Genomic DNA, 20,579 nt, shown 5'->3' on the forward strand with positions numbered 1-20,579 from the left:
AATTTCAGGAATACCGCTGGGTTTCTGTGCTTGGGAATGTCCAGACAAAGGTTCTAAGGAGAGAGACACTGATTTCTGTTTTAGCCTTAGGAGATGATCAGCCATTTAATCATGATTACTAACTCAGTGTGGGATCTTGGGCAAATCAGTTAATCTCTGCCTCAGATTCCTCATCTGTAAAATAGGGATATTTATCATCAAAACACCCCCTATAAGGTAAGACAAGCTGAATAATAAATGCTTTGAGATTCTTGGATGGAAGGAGTTATACTATAAAGGTGCAAAGTATTATTAAACTTGATGTAACAAGGAGTGAGGTCAGTTCAGAAGTAGTCTAAGTGTAAGTTAGTGTAGAAATTTACTTCCTTTGTCTGTGTCCAGTACCAAACCCAAGATAACAGTGGGTGAGTGGAAGGAGGAGAGGGATAAGGTGAGGAGGAAATGGCATGGGTTGCGTTTGTAATGAGAATGAACTACACACTTCAATTGCTCACGTGGACCAGATAGGCCACAAAACAGGCCATATTAAAAGGCCAGTTTATGGGAGGAGTTCCCCTTGAATAGTCATACTGGGTGAATATTGACTTAATGTTTGCATCACCTTAAACCATGTTTCCTGCTGCAGTGATTTCAATATTGTGTTCTAAAGAGAGCTGACTGGCCATGTGGCATTGGCTTTCTTTGTTCCCAGATGCTATATTTAATTAATAAACAGTAAAAAATACATTGACTATTTTGTGGATGGTACTTTACAAATAAGCAGTTGTTGTAGCTACTAATGATGCTATGCTATCATGAATGGGAGTGGGGGTATCCAGGAGACAGTCTTTCTATTAAGATGTAATCTACACTAAAAGCTTGCCACTACCCTGATATTACAGGAATCTTGTTGAAGTTCTGTGACCCACTGACTCAGATTTTATTGTTTCAGTGGTTGGTTCTGCTAAATTTCATCACAGTTGATTGACACATTACAGTACATAAAGTTAGAGAAAATTAAATGAGCTCTAAGGGTATGTCCACACTGCTATTTTTAGCACTCTAGTTCAAGCCCTGCTCCTGCTGGTCTGTGTATCCAGGGTGGGAGGCTCACGCCCAGCTGAAGAGTAGATAAACCCTAGGAGAATCTTGTAGCCTTATGTTAGAGAAATACACATACCTTTATTCTACACTGAAAATAAATCTTGCAATTCCAATTCCACATACGTGCCACTCCAGAGCAAGGTTAGTTTTATCTAAAATTGTCAATTCCTCTGACTGTGGGATTAGTTTGTGTTTTCATATAGTTAACAGTAACGCTGTGTTGCTGTGCTTGTGACTTGCAGGGTCTTTATATGGTTTTGTAGCACACGTCATATGAGGCGAGATCCGAGTCCTTTCCCAAACATAATACAACATATGCAAATAGAGCAAAATGAAGTGGTATCAGTGATGCCTGTACAATGTCTACTAACCACAGTGTTTATCAGTGAAGCTATCTGCTGATCACCGCCACATGGTATTCACATGCCTCTGAGGTATTCAGCGGTTGATAGGACTAAATCAACAGCCTGATAACTATAAATCAACACTGTTGACTTTCACAGAATTTCCCAACACACCAGTGTACAGTTACACATTGAAAGCTCAGCTACTTAGGAGGGTAAAGCTTTATCACCTGAAAAAATACAAGCTGAAATCTTATATTGTATGGCTTGTTATTCTCTGGAAAAGTTAGCAGGATCACTACTTCAAGGAGCAGCTAAACAATGGCTAACACCAAGTTAGACTAAAGCTGAGCATATATGAAGTTCTGCACAGTATATTGGATTGTGGGCCTTAGATTGCCTGTGACCTGCTATTGTTACATGTCTCGGAGTGTCTACCCTTAAAATGCTACAGCGGCACATCTGTGCTGCTGTAGCGCTTAAGTGTAGATACTACCTATACCAATGGGGTGGGGGGTTCTCCTGTTGGTGTACATAATCCACCTCCCCAAGAGACAGTAGCTAGGTTGATGGAAAAAATGTTCTATCACCTTAGTGCTGTCTACATGGGGACTTAAGTCAGCTTAACAATGCTGCTCAGGGGGGTGGTTTTTTCACACCCGACTGACTGACACACATAAATTGACCTAATTTTCTAATGTAGACCTGTGTGAATCTGTATATTCACCCTTTTTACAGGACTATGATAAATTTTGTACAAAATATGCTTTGTGGGGTATCATTTGAAAACTCATACTTTGCTGATCATTATTGTCCTGGTAAAATGTGTGTGGCAACGTTGTATGTAAAGTTATAAGTTTCTACTATTAAGATATCAGAGGGGTAGCCGTGTTAGTCTGAATCTGTAAAAAGCAACAGAGGGTCCTGTGGCACCTTTAAGACTAACAGAAACCCAGCAATATCATCAATTTATCCAGCTACACACTCAACCCAGCAGAAGAGTCTGTCCTATCTCGGGGACTCTCTTTTTGCCCCAGCACTCCCACGAACATCATACAGTTCTGCGGTGATCTGGAAGCCTACTTTCGCCGCCTCGGACTCAAAGAATACTTTCAAGATAACACTGAACAGCGCACTGATACACAGATACCCTCCCACCAACAACACAGGAAGAAGAACTCCACATGGACTCCTCCTGAGGGTCGAAATGACAGTCTGGACCTATACATAGAATGCTTCCGCCGACGTGCACAGGCAGAAATTGTGGAAAAACAACATTGCTTGCCTCATAACCTAAGTCGTGCAGAACGCAATGCCATCCACAGCCTCAGAAACCACCCTGACATTATCATCAAAGAGGCTGATAAAGGAGGTGCTGTTGTCATCATGAACACGTCTGACTACCAGAAGGAGGCTGCCAGACAACTCTCCAATACCAAATTCTACAGGCCACTTTCCTCAGATCCCACTGAGGAATACACTGAGGGCAGGTCTTCACTACGGTGGGGGTCGATTTAAGATACGCAAATTCAGCTACGCGAATAGCGTAGCTGAATTCGACGTATCGCAGCTGACTTACCCCGCTGTAAGGACGGCGGCAAAATCGACCTCCGCGGCTTCCCGTCGACGGCGCTTACTCCCACCTCCGCTGGTGGAGTAAGAGCGTCGATTCGGGGATCGATTGTCGTGTCCTGACGAGACGCGATAATTCGATCTCCGAGAGGTCGATTTCTACCCGCCGATTCAGGCGGGTAGTGTAGACCTAGCCTAAGAAACTGCACCATCTACTCAGGACACTCCCTACACTAACACCGGAACAAATCAACATACCCTTAGAGCCCCGACCGGGGTTATTCTATCTACTACCCAAGATCCACAAACCTGGAAATCCTGGATGCCCCATCATCTCGGGCATTGGCACTCTCACTGAAGGACTGTCTGGATATGTGGACTCCCTACTCAGACCCTACGCCACCAGCACTCCCAGCTATCTCCGTGACACCACTGATTTCCTGAGAAAACTACAATGCCTTGGTGACCTCCCAGAAAATACCATCCTAGCCACCATGGATGTAGAGGCTCTCTACACAAACATCCCACACACAGATGGAATACAAGCTGTCAGGAACAGTATCCCTGATGATGACACAGCACAACTTGTTGCTGAGCTCTGTGACTTTATCCTCACGCACAATTATTTCAAATTTGGTGACAATATATACCTCCAGACCAGTGGCACCGCCATGGACACCCGCATGGCCCCACAATATGCCAACATTTTTATGGCTGACCTGGAACAACGCTTCCTCAGCTCTCGTCCACTCACGCCCCTTCTCTACCTACGCTACATTGATGACATCTTCATCATCTGGACCCATGGGAAGGAGACCCTGGAAGAATTCCACCATGATTTCAACAGCTTCCACCCCACCATCAACCTCAGCCTGGACCAATCTACACGGGAGGTCCACTTCCTAGACACCACAGTACAAATAAGCGATGGCCACGTTAACACCACCCTATACCGAAAACCCACTGACCGCTACGCCTACCTTCATGCCTCCAGCTTCCACCCCGGACACACCACACAATCCATCGTCTACAGCCAAGCGCTGAGGTACAACCGCATCTGCTCCAACCCCTCAGACAGAGACCAACACCTACAAGATCTTCACCAAGCATTCTCAAAACTACAATACCCACACAAGGAAATAAAGAAACAAATCAACAGAGCCAGACGTGTACCCAGAAGCCTCCTGCTACAAGACAGGCCCAAAAAATAAACCAACAGAACTCCACTGGCCATCACCTACAGTCCTCAGCTTAAACCTCTCCAACGCATCATCAGTGATCTACAACCCATCCTGGACAATGATCCCTCACTTTCACAGACCTTGGGAGGCAGGCTAGTCCTCGCCCACAGACAACCTGCCAACCTTAAGCATATTCTCACCAGCAACCACGCGCCGCACCATAACAACTCTAACTCAGGAACCAACCCATGCAACAAACCTCGATGCTAACTCTGCCCACATATCTACACCAGCAACACCATCACAGGACCTAACCAGATCAGCTACATCATCACTGGCTCATTCACCTGCACGTCCACCAATGTTATATATGCCATCATGTGCCAGCAATGCCCCTCTGCTATGTACATTGGCCAAACTGGACAGTCACTACGCAAGAGGATAAATGGACACAAGTCAGATATCAGGAATGGCAATATACAAAAAACCTGTAGGAGAACACTTCAACCTCCCTGGCCATACAATAGCAGATGTAACGGTAGCCATCTGACAGCAAAAAAACTTCAGGACCAGACTCCAAAGAGAAACTGCTGAGCTCCAGTTCATTTGCAAATTTGACACTATCAGATCAGGATTAAACAAAGACTGTGAATGGCTATCCAACTACAGAAGCAGTTTCTCCTCCCTTGGTGTTCACACCTCAACTGCTAGCAGAGCACCTCACCCTCCCTGATTTGAACTAACCTCGTTATCTCCAAACTGATTTATACCTGCCTCTGGAAATTTCCATTACATGCGTCTGATGAAGTGGGCATTCACCCACGAAAGCTTATGTTCCAATACTTCTGTTAGTCTTAAAGGTGCCACAGGACCCTCTGTTACTATTAAGTTATGTTCCAAGTCTGGGGAGCAGTCACAAACCAGTTCCCCAGAGACAAAAGGCTAGGCGATGCCTCAGCAAGGTGTCAACAAAATCAAATGGACTGGTTAAGTGGCTGTCCTTTGGCAGGAAAGAGGGTGTGAGCGAAAAATCTATATCTTGACAAAGAAACAGCTTGGGGTTCCTATCCACACAAACTTTGTCTCCTTGAACCTCAGCTGGAGATGCTTCTTGAAGAAGAGAGAGAACTATAAGAACAGAGAGTAGGTGCCCCAAATTATCTCTCCCTTTCTCTGTACCCAAGGCATCTACAACAGCTGAAGAACAAGGAAGCAGCATTGGACTGGGGGAGGGATCCTGACTGAAAGAAATTCAGCCAGTAAGACTGCTGAACTGTGTTAAGAGAGACTTTGCTTTGAATTCACTTAGCTTGTTAGGCATTAGTTGCATTTTACTTGTATTTTCTTGTAATCAATTCTGACTTTTATGCCTCATTAGTGGTAATCACTTGCTCAGTGGTTTGAGCATTGGCCTGCTAAACCCAGGGTTGTGAGTTCAATCCTTGAGGGGGCCACTTAGGGATCTGGGGCAAAATCAGTACTTGGTCCTGCTAGTGAAGGCAGGGGGCTGGACTCGATGACCTTTCAAGGTCCCTTCCAGTTCTAGGAGATGGGATATCTCCATTAATTAATTTTTAAAAATTAATTAATTAATTAATTATAATCTATATTTCTGTAGTTAATAAACTTGTTTTACTGATTTATCTCAAACAGTGTGTTTGGATTGAAATGTTTGGGAAACTCCATTTGGGATAACAGGATTTGTGCATATCATTTTCTCTTAATAACATGATGGGCTTGTATTGTCCAGGAGAGAACTGGGCAGTACAAGATGTACATTTCTGGGGAAAGTCTGGGACTGGGAATATGCTGGTGTTGCTCTGCAGTGTAATTTCATGAGTGGCTAGTTGCAACACTCATACAGTATAACGGGGAGTAACTTACCTGCTGGAGGCTGTGTGCGAGCAGACCAGGAGTGGTAGCTCTCACAGCAAAGCAGTGTAAAAGGCACCCCAGATTGGAGAATTGAGGGAATACAGCTGTTCATCAGTCCACATTGTATCCTGGGTAATGTCACAACCAGGCTTTAGTTTCCTACAGAAATACAGCCCATTAGTTAACATTAAAGTTAGGGTTTGTCTAACTCTTGAAGGTTTTTAAACAAAGAATATGTCCATCCCACTCCCTTTCCCCTTGGAGTTTTTTCTTCCTCTTTGAGTGCCAACAGTGATTTACTCCATACAGAATGGTCCATGACCCAAGGACCTAACACTTCAAATTGGTATATGAAAAAAAAGTCTCTCTCACAAAGCAAGGAAGAAATCCTGGCCCCACTGAAGTCAATGGCAAAACCTCCACTGATTTAGTGGAGTCAGAATTTCACAAGAGATGAGCAGGTACATTGCAGTGGAGGTTTATTTTTTAAAATGTATTAATAAATAGTTAACACCACTTTGTGGGTTAGCACTGAGTGGCTTTGTTGAAGGAAAGGGTTCGGGGGAGGAACTTGAAACAGGTTCCTGTTTCCAGGAGGAGGAGTAGGGGGTGTTACAAAGGAGTATGCAAGAAGGCAATGAAGTGTGGACAGGATAAAGGGAGAAAGAAGGATGGCTAGAAGTAAGAGCAGAGAGGCAGATCAGATTAGAGTTGTGCTGAGCATTGAAGGTGTTGACTAGGAAGTGTGTGTGGAAGACAGAAGAGAGCCAGAGGGCTGCAATGGATTGTGGCAATGGACACACAACATTCCCCACATTTTGTTTTATTTCTTTATCTGGTGGCACCTTGAGGATGGGTGTATTTTGTCCCTGCTGTCCTGAATTAGTCATTCATTCGCTGAAGACCCTGATGTCCACTGTACATGCACAGACAAGTTGATGGCACGTAACTACGCTCTTAAAGTCAAAGTTAATAGCTATTCAAAAGCAACCTTTCCAGAGACATTGTCAAAGTCCAAATTAGCAGTCAAAGCCTGAAAGGGACATCAGCTTAAAAATTACACTGAATGTTTTTGTACCTACTGTTACATGTAACCGCTGTGATTACTGGAACTGAGAGAGAGAAAATATGTTTGCTCCACTCTATTTTTCCCCCAGTTTGTTTACTTTAAGCATCTTTTAGCACTTTATTGGCCACTGTCGGAACACAGGATACTGGGCTAGATGGGCCTTTGGTCTGACCCAGTAGGGCTGTTCTTATGTTTGTATTAAGTCAGTTTTGATACTTTCTTGAAGAGGCCTCATTTCATAATGATAGGTCATTGGACTGGGATTCAGGAGACTCAGGTTCTGTGTGTTAGGTTCTCTACCATTGAAAAGCTGTGTGCCCTTGGTCAAATCACTTTCCTTCTCTGAGCCTAAAGAAAGCCTAGTTTAGAGAAAGCCAAAGAGCTCTCAGGTTCAGTATTGAATCTCAGACATTTACAGGTGAGTACGTAGGCTCAGCTCACAGCCTGGTTGCCACTCTCTCACTTAATTAGATGATGACATTGTTATAATTGCAGATTTACCCCAATGGTAGAAATTAATCACTGCGTTGTGCTGGTTGGGATGGGGGCTAGTTGTGCAGTTACCGTTAAGAGTTAGCAATCTGCACCGCGAGTGAAAATTAGAGTAACCGTCTCTTGTTTCTGCAGGAAATATAGAGCTATGACTGAAAGTGGGCCTTTAGGCCCAGTCAGTGCATATCAGCACCAGATCATTGGTGGATGTAGGTTTAAAAATGTAGATGTGTTCAAAAAAAAATTTTTTTCCCCCTACAGATTTTGGGTTTGGAAATTTCTATAAAAGTGGTGAGCCTCTCACCACCTGGTGTGGAAGCCCCCCGTATGCAGCCCCGGAAGTCTTTGAAGGGCAGCAGTATGAAGGACCCCAGCTGGATATCTGGGTATTGTTATTTTATTTACTAGATTAAAATCACCTTTTAGAAATGAACATTGTAATCACCTCTGAATTTCATTTAGACCACAAGACAGGCTGTTCCCCTCTGGCTTTATTTTTATAGACCAAGTCACAAAATAGTTTTGAAGCCTAGGATCTTGCTTTGTAAAGTCACTTGGAATGCCAGGTTGGCATTTAAGGTTACATAGTAGGTGCACATGAAGTCACTGCACGACATAATTTAGCTAATCCAAAAAGCTGTCACTGTTCCTTGCAGAATGTGAGGTTCTTCGAGTGCTTGCTCATGTCCATTCCAGTTAGATGTGCGTGCGCCACGTGCACGATTGTCAGAAGGTTTTTCCTCTAGTGGTACCCGTCGGGTCAGCTGTGGAGCCCCCTGGAGTGGCGCCTTTATGGCGGTGTATATAGGTCCCTGCCGACCCGCCACCTGCTCTGTTACTTCTTACCGCCAGTGACAGTTGTTGGAGCAGCTCAGTGTTGCGTATTACACGTGCCTACTTAGCAGTCTTTCTTCGAATAGTTGTTGTAAATAGTTACCCATTAGTGTTAATTAGTTGATTAGTACTTAGCTGGGGGATCATCTCCGATTCCCTTTCCCCCTGACCACGGCATGCCTCAGTCCCAGGGCTTTAAGCCCTGTGAGAAGTGCCTGAAGTCTGTGCCACGTGGCGATCCACACGACTCCTGCCTCAAGTGCCTCGGGGAGGGTCATCAGGCGGATAGGTGCAAGATTTGCAGGGGCTTTAAGCCCAGAACAAAGGAGAGAGACTCTCGCCTGAAGCTCCTCCTAATGGAATCTGCACTTCGCCCACAGCCGGAGCCAGCACCGGCATTGGTGCGGGAACCCTCGGCACCGAGGAAGGACTCTGGTAAGGAGCATTGGCACCGCTTCCCAGCCCCAAGGCCCAACTCCACATTGTGACACCATTCACAATCGCCAGTGCTGCATAAGAATAAGGCGGCGGACAGGGGCCGCTCGCCAGCATGGCGCGCCAGTGGGGTGCCTCCTGTATTGGAACACCCCAAACCTGGCCTGCAAGTCCCACAGCCGTCGACTCTGGCCGTGACGGGGGCCGTCAAGTCAGGTGCAGGTGGACTCTCCAGTGCTGGAGGATTTGGAGGGAGAAGACCTCGATCTTTCTTCCACACCGGACACATTGGAAGCAGCACGGGATCTGATCGCCATGATGGCTCAATCCCCGTGCCTGCTGGCACATGCCCTGGCACCGACATTGATGGCTCTGACAATGATGGCACCGATGACGGCTCCGCCCCCCCCCCCCATCAGACATAGGGGCAAGCTCAAGATGATGGGCCATCGCTCATCCTCACAACGGCACCGATCTCCAGCACCGTCGGGTTCTGCTCCGTCTTGGTCCACATCTGAGTACTCCTCTGAGTTGGAGGTGGAATCTTACACCTCCAGGCGGAGCTGGTACTGCTCTAGATCCTGGCACTGTTCCCGGCACCACTTGAGAAGCGATGCACCCCAACCCAGTGCCAATGGAGTCATGGCCTCCCCAGTGGTAGGGGCTGGTGCAGTGGCCCTTCTGGACCCCAGGGGCCTATCATCAGGCCCAAGGGCCGGGCTCGAGGGCGACTTTGGTGGCCTTGGGACACCGCGGGGCCCTATCGCTCTCAAGGGATCCAGGAGAGAGCTGCGTCCCTAGAGGAATATCTGGGGCAATCCAACCCTCAGACAGGAGCTGTTGTCACCCCACTCCCAGTGCAAGGAAGGACACCTATAGCTGATGCACCTGAAACTGCCCTGGTGACCATCAGGGCACCGGAAGGGCAAGAGGACCCAATCCCTCCTCGGGCGTCTTCCTCCACCTCGCCTGATGAGGCGATGGCAGGGACGACTACCTCTCTGCCAGCAATGGACACCAGGGCCCATCAGGACCTCCTTCGCCGGGTGGCGCAAAACCTGAACCTACAGGCTGAGGAGGTCACAGAGGTTTCAGACCCAATGGTTGATATCCTGGCTCCTGAGGGACCCTCTAGAGTGGCCCTTCCTCTTATTAAGACCATTGTAAATACAACTAAGGTGCTCTGGCAGAATCCAGCCTCTATCCCACCAACAGTTAAAGGGGTAGAACGCCAATATTTTGTTCCACAGAAGGGGTATGAGCATCTCTTCACCTACCCCAACTGGGCACATTAGTGGTGGACACCACCAATCACACGGAGTGGCAAGGACAGCTGGGTCCCACTCCAAAGACCAAGGAGGCCAGGAAGCTGGACCTCTTTGGTCGCAAGGCGCTGACATCTGACCCCCCTTACACTGTCTTTTTATAAAGATATGGTGCAACTGCTCCCACAGCCTGTGTTTCTCCCTACGGTAGGTTCTCAATTCCATATAAATCAGGACATTTTCCTACCTGTGTTTGTTCCCAAGCCGCATGCCAATAACAGAGATTGCATGCTTCATTCCTTGGTCGTGAGACACGCTCTGGCTTTCTATATCGAGCACACAAAGCCATTTTGCAAGTCCCCAGAGCTCTTCATCGCTGTCGCAGAGAGGATGAAAGGGCTCTCCATCTCCTCCCAACGCATATCATCCTGGATCACGTCATGCATCAGGACTTGCTACGACTTGACCAAGATTCCGGCCCCGACATTGATGGCGCACTCTACAAGAGCTCAAGCGTCATCTGCTACTTTCCTAGCTCAAGTGCCCATTCAGGATATATGCAGGGCATCCACATGGTCCTCTAGCCACACCTTCACCTCGCATTACGCAATTTCGCAACAGTCCAGAGATGACAGTGTTTGGCAGGGCAGTGCTGCAATCTGCAACCAGATGAACTCCAACCCCTCCTCCAAGAGTATGGCTTGGGAGTCATCTAATTGGAATGGACATGAGCAAGCACCCGAAGAAGGAAAAACGGTTACCTTCCTCTCGTAACTGTTGTTCTTCAAGATGTGGTGTTCATGTCTATTCCAAATCCTGCCCGCCTCCCCTCCGTCAAGAAGGAACTGAGCACGCGGCGGGTCAGCAGGGACCTATATACACCGCCATAAAGGTGCCACTCCAGGGGGCTCCACAGCCAACCCAACAGGTACCGCTAGAGGAAAAACCTTCCGACAGTCGTGCACGCTGCATGCGCACACCTAATTGGAATGGACATGAGCAACACATCTCAAAGAACAACACTTACGAGAGGTAGGTAATTGTTTTTTCTGAATAGGTTCTTTGCATGAATGTCCCTGCTTCACTGCACTGCTTCCTTCTCCTACAGGAGTTCAAGATGTAAATTGTTGATGAGTCTGAGTCACTAACACAAAGGGGAGGGAGCTGCCGGCTGCCCTCTCTCTGAGTTGAGAGAGAGCAGAAGCTATGTGCCCCATGCCATTCTGCTATAGGCAGATGCATATTGTTGAATCAGTGTGTGTGTTTCCCTGCCTGCTGCTCTAATGGAAGAGGACAGAGAGGACAACCGAAATCGCATGAAGTGAAAGAGGGAGAAACATGCACTGAGCAGGGTTCCTTGCGCTCTTTAATGCACTGTCAAACATGAGACTTTTCATTCTGAATTTGTTTTTAATCGAATTTTAGTGTTCTGGTCTTGATGATGATGTGTCCATATCCTGAAGCACCCAGAGATACAGTGCAATTCGGCAGTCTGTGCTTTGGCTCCAGAAGCACAGTGCTAATACTACATACATGTGAGAGAGGCAGATTAATTTCTAGTGAGAGCTCAGTTCACAAACAGGGCAGTGCATAGACGTTCACCTTGCAGCTGCTCATCTAAAGAGATCCATGTTGTTTTAGTAAATAAACACTGTCCCCATAAGCACTCCTTTTTAATGAGTAAAGGCTACATCTTTGCTGAGCCTATTATCCTGTAACTGCCAAATGAACCCATTACTCTCCAACCATGCACAAGGTTCAGAATAGTGTGAGTGGTGTTTGAATGTGAAAAGTGAATTGCAGAGCTTTGGTAAATATTTTTTAAATGGTTTAAGATCTCAGCTCATTAAAAAAATCTCCTTGTAAACTAAAAACACAAGTGTATTTACATTTTAAAATAAAACATCTGAAAAGCGGTTTCCTCCTTCACATACCTGCCAAGACCTGAGTTCAGGATACTACTGTCTTTCTTGTGCTACAGTTGATAACTGCTAAAGCAGCTAATGGAAATAGTCTCTAAAAAGCTGAGTTGGCAGGAGGAAGACATAATCTTCAGCTCAGGTTTTGGCAGATAAACAAAGACATTGATTTTTAATATTTTTAGTTTTAAAATCTCAGTATGCTGGCCCAGTTTTGGTGTGTGTTTAGAATGCTTTTCCTTTCCATTGAGGCACCTAGTGCCATGTCTACCCGTACAGATTCATGTCCCCAGGGTGTGGTATGGTCATTTAATTCCATATGGCACTATCTTCTTTGGCAAATGTAGCAAGACTGTTTCCACTTACATATTGCCAATTAACACACAGTTTCAGAAATGAATCTGACACTTGGCTTAATGCTGCTGTTCTGGTTGTGTGTATCTCCTTGCACATCTGATGCAATCCCTCAATGGGCTTTGCACGTAGCAGTGTAGAATCACAGCCATCACAGTCCATGCAAACATTAGTGGGTTTTTTCCCTTAAAACTTTGCAAGCCAGTGAACAGGAGAGGTTGAGGTTTCTGTGTTCTGAACAACTGGAGTTTGGGGGGGGTTTTTTGTTTGAACATATTCTGATGTAGTAAAGAGTGGCTTTAAATCTCACTTGAAGTAGCAGCTCGTTTTTCATGTATCATTCAGTCACCCGTATGGAGCTTTGCACTAGCAGACGGAGTCTTTAATCCATTGCACACAGCAGCTTTACCCTGCTGATCAGCAAAAGGCACTGCAAACCTAGCCATTTGGGTTAGCTGAGGGTTCTGAAGGGTTAGGGGTTTTCAGGTCTATGGCTCCTTTTTCTTTAACACTGTTTCTGCAGGATGTAGAAACAACTTTAATTTTTTCAATGACAGCCTGGGGTTTCACTAGCAAAACTCAGAGCAAAGAGTACTTGTGTGCATCTGAAAGGTAAAAGCAGGAATGTTCTCTGTTTTGCAGAGCATGGGTGTAGTTCTTTATGTTCTAGTCTGTGGAGCGTTACCTTTCGATGGACCTACACTCCCTATTCTGAGACAACGGGTTCTGGAAGGAAGGTTCAGGATCCCCTATTTCATGTCAGAAGGTAATATATTTGTCCTTATGCTTTGGGGATTTTAAGCTCGATTAAGTTAAACTCTTAAACTGCAAATGGTGGACAAGACAACGGAGTCATTAATGAACAATGAATATGAGTGTAGATGAAGAGGACTGTCCCACTTCCTACCTCTGATTAGAAACAGAAAAAAATTCACAGATTCAAACAGCAAGTAGTTTTCACTCTCCAAGACAACAAAACAAACATTCATTTTAGTTTGGAAGGCAAATGCAGGGAAAACAAAATCACCATAATTTTAGTGTAATGCAGATTGGGTTTTCCTGTTTTCTTTGACTTCTTCTTTTAAACAAAAGCAAACAAACAAACCACATAACCAACTCATATGGGTGTCAGAGTCTTATATCTGTGGCACACCCACATGATGATGATGTTGTTTGTTGTTGTAAGACTATCAGATCTTTTCCTAGTTTGGTTGATCCAATTGTTGGGTCTTGCTCTGTCACTCTTGATCACAGACAATGAGGAAATGTTTGATAGCGTAACCCCAAAATCAGTGATGTGGGTACTGGCCTGCAGGCCATGAAGAAGCTGCCAATAGTCTAGTCTAAATTAAAGGGACACTGTTTTGAACATATCAAGTGGCTTTCTGAGCTTTAAATAACAGTTGTTTTTTGGGAGATGCTTAGAATTAATGACACCCCTCCCCCAAACAGCACACTTTTTTAAATAAGTTGATTTTTTTTTCTTGGTGTGAACTGAAGTCTTTAGCTCAAAAGATTATTTTAACTTTCAGGAAATTTATTTAGCACAAAAATGAGGTAGAACTAGGACAGTTTCCTGTTGTTGTTGCTCTTCATCAGTAGGTGTCAGATTAATACAGTGTATGCACTGTAGCTTCTTTGCTAGGAATTTGTAGCATGTTCCCTTTTTTACTTTATTTTTATCCCAACAGAGTGTGAGCACCTGATCAGGAGAATGCTGGTCCTAGACCCATCCAAGAGATTGACAGTTGCTCAGATTAAGGAGCATAAATGGATGCTAATAGAAGTTCCTGTGCAGAGACCCATTCTCTATCCACAAGGACAGGAGAACGAGCCTTCCATTGGAGAGTATAATGAGCAGGTTTTGCGGCTGATGCACAGCCTTGGAATAGACCAACAGAAAACTATTGAGGTAAAATAGACCTTCCACAGAGCTATAACCCCAGAATAAGCCCATTTACTGTCCTGCGTTATTTAATCTAGATTTTACCTGAGTCTCTCATAGCATTCTTTTTGTTACTCTTGCAACAAAGTCAAGCTGCTGCTGTATTATCAGTTGCACAGACCCTTTCAAGGGACGGCAAGTTACAGAAAATATGCTCCAGCTTCTGGAAGGTTTAAGAATCCTGCAGTTCACAACTGCTCTAGCCAACTTTGGCCCCGATTCTTTGTAACTGATTAATAAAAGAGATCAGAGGAATAAGGATGTCTCTAATAACTGGAAAGGTTCTCCTGAATGCGATGAGCTTATCAGTGAGCTGGGCTTCTGTTGTGCAGATACTGCCAGTCATAGCAAAATGTGTGGGGCTTATGTAAAAAGTGGGACCTGGGAAGAAATCACCTAATTAACTTTCATTTGTGCTGGGAATCATAACTGGAACGAACCACTGGCTCCAGAAGGGAAAGGTTAATGAATTCACTCCATGTATCCCAGGGCCTCCAGAACTGGAGATGGTTCTTTTATTAATTATTGGTTGGTATTTTTATTTGAGTGCACTTGCAAACATTTGGGGTTGCAATGTGTTATAGTGGATCACGGAGCAAACTGAAATGCCTGTGAATAATTCCTGTGGGACTTTCTGAGGCTGCAGAGCTTGTAAAGTGATAGCCCTGTAAGATCCCCCTCCCCCCCTTCTAGAGCTCTGTGTGGACAGTAAAGCTGATTCTTAGGCAGAAAAACAAAGCCAAGGAGCTGTGTTGGTTTCTGCTCCATTAGATTCACTGGGTGGTATTGGGGAAAGCATCATTTGGCATATGGAGGGGGGCAAAATCAGAAGCAAAATAATTTGGATTTACGCTTCTGAAAGGGTGGGGATGTGAAATTCAGAGGAGAGTAAAAGGAAGCATAAGAGCAGCAAGCATTGACTGTCTTCCTTGGATTCCAAATCGTGCCACTTGCCAGAAATAAATGCTCAAAAGACTCCCTCAGGACTCAGCATGATCATTTCCTTAGAATGGCTGGTATTTTTAGCAAGTGTGGAGGCTGCACTATTAACACTTCTTGCTAGAAAGGGCTGAGTGTGTGCACAGGCACTCCAGGGATCAATTCCCCAGTGCTGGTGAGGATCTGGAGTAGCCTACCCTTTATAAGTGAGGTCATGGCGCTTGCTCTCTTCAGATGGCTAAGAGCCAGTCTTAGAGGGCTCAGAAAGGCATTTGGGTTACAGACGCCAACTATCACTGCCGATAGGCACACAGTGAGCACTAACTCTGGAAGCGGGCTTCCACATGCAGCTGCAGCTACTTGGTCTTTTTAACTTCACAGAACCATTGAGCCTCAAGAGGCTGACACTCTGCTTTGCCATTCTGGCTTGAAACTGTCTCTCAGCTGATTGGTTTCCAGATTGACACTTGCTTGAGACCCCCTCACCCTTTAAGCGTTTGATTTTGTTTTTGATAAAAGTGTAATTTTTCTCCTAGCTCCTTATTTTGTGGTTTTGGAGAATGGAGGGTTGGCTGCATTTAGACACTTGTTTCTCTTTTCAGTCTCTGCAGAACAAGAGTTATAACCACTTTGCTGCTATCTATTACCTGTTAGTGGAGAGACTCAAGTCACATCGGAGTAGCTTCCCTGTGGAGCAGAGACTCGATGCTCGTCAGCGTCGGCCAAGCACCATTGCTGAACAAACAGTCGCCAAGGTAACTCCTAATTCCAGGCAGAGATGGGACTGAACACTGCACAAAATGTTCTTGTTTCAGAAAGCTCTTGTTCCTAGGTAGCTCTGTGTCAGAGGATCCTTTGCTTTCCTGTGTCTTCAGAATCCCAAGCTTTTCTGTGTTGCTCTGGGCAGAGTGTTCTGCATTTGTTCTGTTCAGAACCATCATATGACAAGACAGTTGTTTGTGACTCATCCTGTTGAGAGTTGTGGGACTTGTCAAATCATGCGAGACCCTAGGTACCAATTGTCTGTATGTCTGTGTAAGCAATGGGATGAGAACCCTTGGAAACTGGCCAATTCCCAAATGGCTGGCTAATTTTCCTGTTTCATTTTGTGAGCACTAGGGTCACTGTGCTTGGAGAGGGCATGTGGTCATTGAGAGGCCAGACTGGATCAGAACTACTCCCTGCAATGAATCACCCCAACTTCATGGCCTGTGCACACACACCTAGTTGTCCTTCTTGATGAAGGATCTTGCCTCCTATCTCAGGTGAACAAAGCAGAGGCTGTTGGCTCAGAGCAGCAGCAAATTGGACATGGCCTGACTTTGCACTCTGGGGCTGAAGCTACCAAAGATGATTTCACTTGTCCTCAGGGTTAATGGGTACAGGGAGTTTCATTCTTAACCCCCAGTTCATTGTTTGAGTAGTTCTGTTTCACCCTCAGCATTCCTGGGGCAGCTTTTGGGGGCATAAAAATGAAAAGTGTGCTGTTGCACTACTTTAATGGAATGTTTCTGGGGAGAGGATAGCTCAGTGGTTTGAGCATTGGCCTGCTAAACCCAGGGTTGTGAGTTCAATCCTTGAGGGGGCCATTTAGGGATCTGGGGCAAAAATCTGCCTGGGGATTGGTCCTGCTTTAAGCAGGGGGTTGGACTAGATGCCCTCCTGAGGTCCCTTCCAACCCTGATATGCTATGATTCTGAGGATTTGGCATTCTTTGCTGTCAGTAATTGAGGTTTGTCTTTCTCCATCAACTCAGCTGTGCTGCAGACTCCTCTGTGCTCCAAGTACCTTGAATGTAATCTGCAAATGAGCAGCTGAACTTCTTACAGGGGATTATTTAGAGATGAGTGAAAGGAGTTTGTGTCAGCACAGAGGCTGATGGTCAGCACATTCTGTTCGGTGCTCTTACACACACAGTCTCTTGGGACCCTTTGAAAATTAACCCTAACTTTCCCCATTGCTGTTCTTAAGCTATGCATTCTATTTGGACTTAAGTCTGGAGAAGAAGTGAGGTCATACCCAAGACAAATCTCTAGGGTTGGTCTGTCTGATCTAGTTATCTAAGGTACCGATCCATTGTGATATCTAAGCAACAGGTATCGTCTTCATATACTTAGTGCCTCAAGGGTGTGTATACCTGTCACTGAACACAATGTGGTTTCTGCTGAGTCCAGCATGAGGATCTCCTGAGACATGTGGTCAGGAGTCTAGTTTTGCTGGCAATCCTGTAGCACAGGTGGCTGAGTACCGAAAATGACTCCGTTGAGGTTTTCCAGCACCTCTGTGTGAGTAGACCCAGTATACCTGTTAACTAATTGATTTGAGTCTCAAAGATGTCACATGTATTTTATCAACACTCACAAGAACAGCATCTGGGTGCTCACTGCTCGGACACTGGCCTCTACATTCCAGGAGGCTATCTACTCAGTATCTTCTTCAGTTATGCTTCCAAAACTGATGGATTCAGTACAGGCTCTGGGGCACTCTTGCCATTTGTCTTTATTCCCTAGTTACTTCCTCCAAACAGAAAGGTCATGTACAGTTTATCATGTTTTGTTCCAATAATTCCCTTAGAGTTCCTTTTACATGCTCTCCTGTTTCATTAAAGTGCAAAAATATTGCCTGGCTTATAATTTCCATTAATGCCTAACTGGAAACACGAGAGACGTGGCCCTATTAAAATAATTGGCCTAAGATGACTCATACAGTCAAGTTTTAATGGTATTGAATATGTATACTGTGTCACGTTGCTGGTCCCTTCTGTACACTGAGTGCTGCTGTGTCTAGATGTGTCTGCATCTAGTGGCTACCAGGCTTCGTGCATTACTCTTTTCCAGGAGGAATCAGAGCAGTGATGGTGCTCTGGGGGCTAATTGTAAGACATTTTGTGTGTTTTGCATTCTCCTGAAGTGGAAGGCAGAATCTGTATCGTCTCTGAAAACACAGATCAGACACCGCTATCCCAAATGGACACATTTGTAAATCACATGATGGTTTGAAAGTCATTCAGGCTGTTGAGGAAATCTCAGGAACACAAATGATTGATGCTTGCTGTGTCTATGCTAGGGAATTTCACTAATATTCCCACCAATGGTACCACTTGTTCAGCTGTAGATAGGGGAGCCCTGGTGTAGAAAAGGCTGTGCAGCTTTCTAGCCTTTTGACTACCCTATCAACAATATCAGTAAAATATCAGAAGCTACTAGAGCCTTGTTTACACTATTTCTTTAAGTCTGATTAATATTTTTGTATGGAACTTTGTTTTTGTAAACACTTGTAGTTGCTCAGCCCATGCAGGTGTAATTACGTGATCATTCTGTGCCTGTGTTACACACAAGCACATAATCAGGCCTGTGACTATGATGATAATTTGTTCCAGTCTATTGTCAGTTTTCTGATTTCACCACATTTGCCTGGAGTTTGGTGCCCCTTTGCTTTCAACACTATGTTTTCCAGGAGATCAGTCCCCTCTAAAGGTGCCCGACTTCACATCTGAATCCTTCCCATTCCTTTGTGTCTTGTTCCATAGGGGTCACCAGGTGGGATGATCTTTAGACAGTCACAAACAGCTTAAAATAGCCATTTGCCTCATTTTAACCCTGAGATTTCTTATACAAATAAAGTTTTTAAAATGAGACTTTCAAACTTTGATCAGTTTATGACAGAGGAAAGGAACCAGGAAAAGGGTTTTTGGAACATGGAAAGCATGAGCAGTTTGGAGCATCTGCAGATTCCAAGCAATTTTCTTCTGCCATCTTTGAAGAGATGCTATTTGTTCAGAAATGTAAATCTTTCTATATACTAAATGAACTCTGAAGTCTAAGCCTGCGAGGCTATGTTTCTGGATGAAGAACTAGGCAATAAATCTCACCCACTACCTTTGAGCGGGACTATGTTTTTAATGTTAATGGCACTTGTATGCCAATGACCTTGAAGGAATTTAGCTCAAGCACGTCTCTCCCTTTTTCCAACATGACAAAAACCTGACTGGTACCAAGGTTCCCTCCTTATCATGCAGTGATAAGCAGAAAAATCTACACTCCTCAGGGGAGCCCTGATACCAGGTTTTGTATTTGCAGTTACCTTTGTGTTTTCATTGTTCATGATTCCTCTTTTGCCCTAAGATGGTTTGGTTTTGTTATATCTCATAGACACAAGCTGCGGTGCCCCCAGTGAACCTGCGTTCACAGAATGTAAGGCTGCTGAGGTCTCCGGGCCTCCCGCCAGCTCCAGAAGCCTTCTCCTTTCCCCCATCCAGCTGCCACGTAGAGTCAGCATTCATGGAAGAAGAAAGAGTCGATACCCCAAAGGTATAGCTTATAAATTACCTTTCTTTCAATGTAGCAGCCGTGTTAGTCTGTATCCGCAAAAAGAACAGGAGTACTTGTGGCACCTTAGAGACTAACAAATTTATTAGGGCATAAGCGTTGTAGCCCACAAAAGCTTATGCTCTAATAAATTTGTTAGTCTCTAAGGTGCCACAAGTACTCCTGTTCTTTCTTTCAATGACAGGTTTCAATGACACTAAAGTTGGGGGGGAGGGGAGAAAGAGGGTTGGTACTGTTAAATTATTGCCTGAAAGTAGCATTTGATACTGGAATGATCTGCACCTTTTCATTAGTTAATTGAAAGACCAGCACCTTGGCCTTTAGGGTATGTCTGTTTCCTAGTACAGAACCCCGAAGAGAGGGGGGCTAGATTCTCAGCTTTTAGAAGGTGGTGTCACTCCACTGACTTCATTAGATCAACCCTGATTCATGCCAGCTGGAATCTGCCCTGTAGACAGCTGGGCTTACTGAATGCTGCATAGTCTTAAGTGAGATATTATCACCCTCTCTGCCCCCCCTAGATCTTTTTAGATCTTCTCTCCCTATTTGCCTCTGGGGCATTTAAAAGCAAAACTTATTCATCCTATCTTTGTATGGGTGATTTGGGGAAGACTGATTAGTCAGAGGACAGATAAAGGAATTCATAGTGCACTCTGACTGCCTTATCAGATGTTACCTCCTCACGTAGTATAAATGTGCATATGTTACATATGTAGGTGAGAAACATGTCCAGTTCTAGAGACAAGATACAGGAATTCATCATGCCCCATTGACAGTTTTACCTGTCCTGTGTCCTTTAATCTAAACCCCATGGGAGCCAGTCTAACATTCAAAGCCCACTGACCTGCCATGCTTTTTTTTTTTTTTTTAAACAAATCAACCTCCAGAGATTTTTTTTTCCTCCTCCACAAATGTAAAAATTGCCCTGAAGACAGTTGCTCAGG

The 20,579-nt window shown here is 44.9% G+C and overlaps 1 protein-coding gene across 1 annotated transcript in view; it reads left to right on the plus strand.

Moving 5' to 3' along the window:
- Positions 1 to 20,579, plus strand: part of SIK2 (salt inducible kinase 2) — a 101,948-nt gene that overhangs the window by 65,323 nt on the left and 16,046 nt on the right. The window contains 5 exon segments of the mRNA XM_065417006.1: positions 7,878 to 8,002; positions 13,066 to 13,189; positions 14,115 to 14,335; positions 15,910 to 16,062; positions 19,459 to 19,617. Of these exon segments, the coding sequence (XP_065273078.1) occupies positions 7,878 to 8,002; positions 13,066 to 13,189; positions 14,115 to 14,335; positions 15,910 to 16,062; positions 19,459 to 19,617 (782 nt within the window).

The sequence above is a fragment of the Emys orbicularis genome, chromosome 15 (genome assembly GCF_028017835.1).
Source record: "Emys orbicularis isolate rEmyOrb1 chromosome 15, rEmyOrb1.hap1, whole genome shotgun sequence".
NCBI lineage: Eukaryota > Metazoa > Chordata > Testudines > Emydidae > Emys > Emys orbicularis.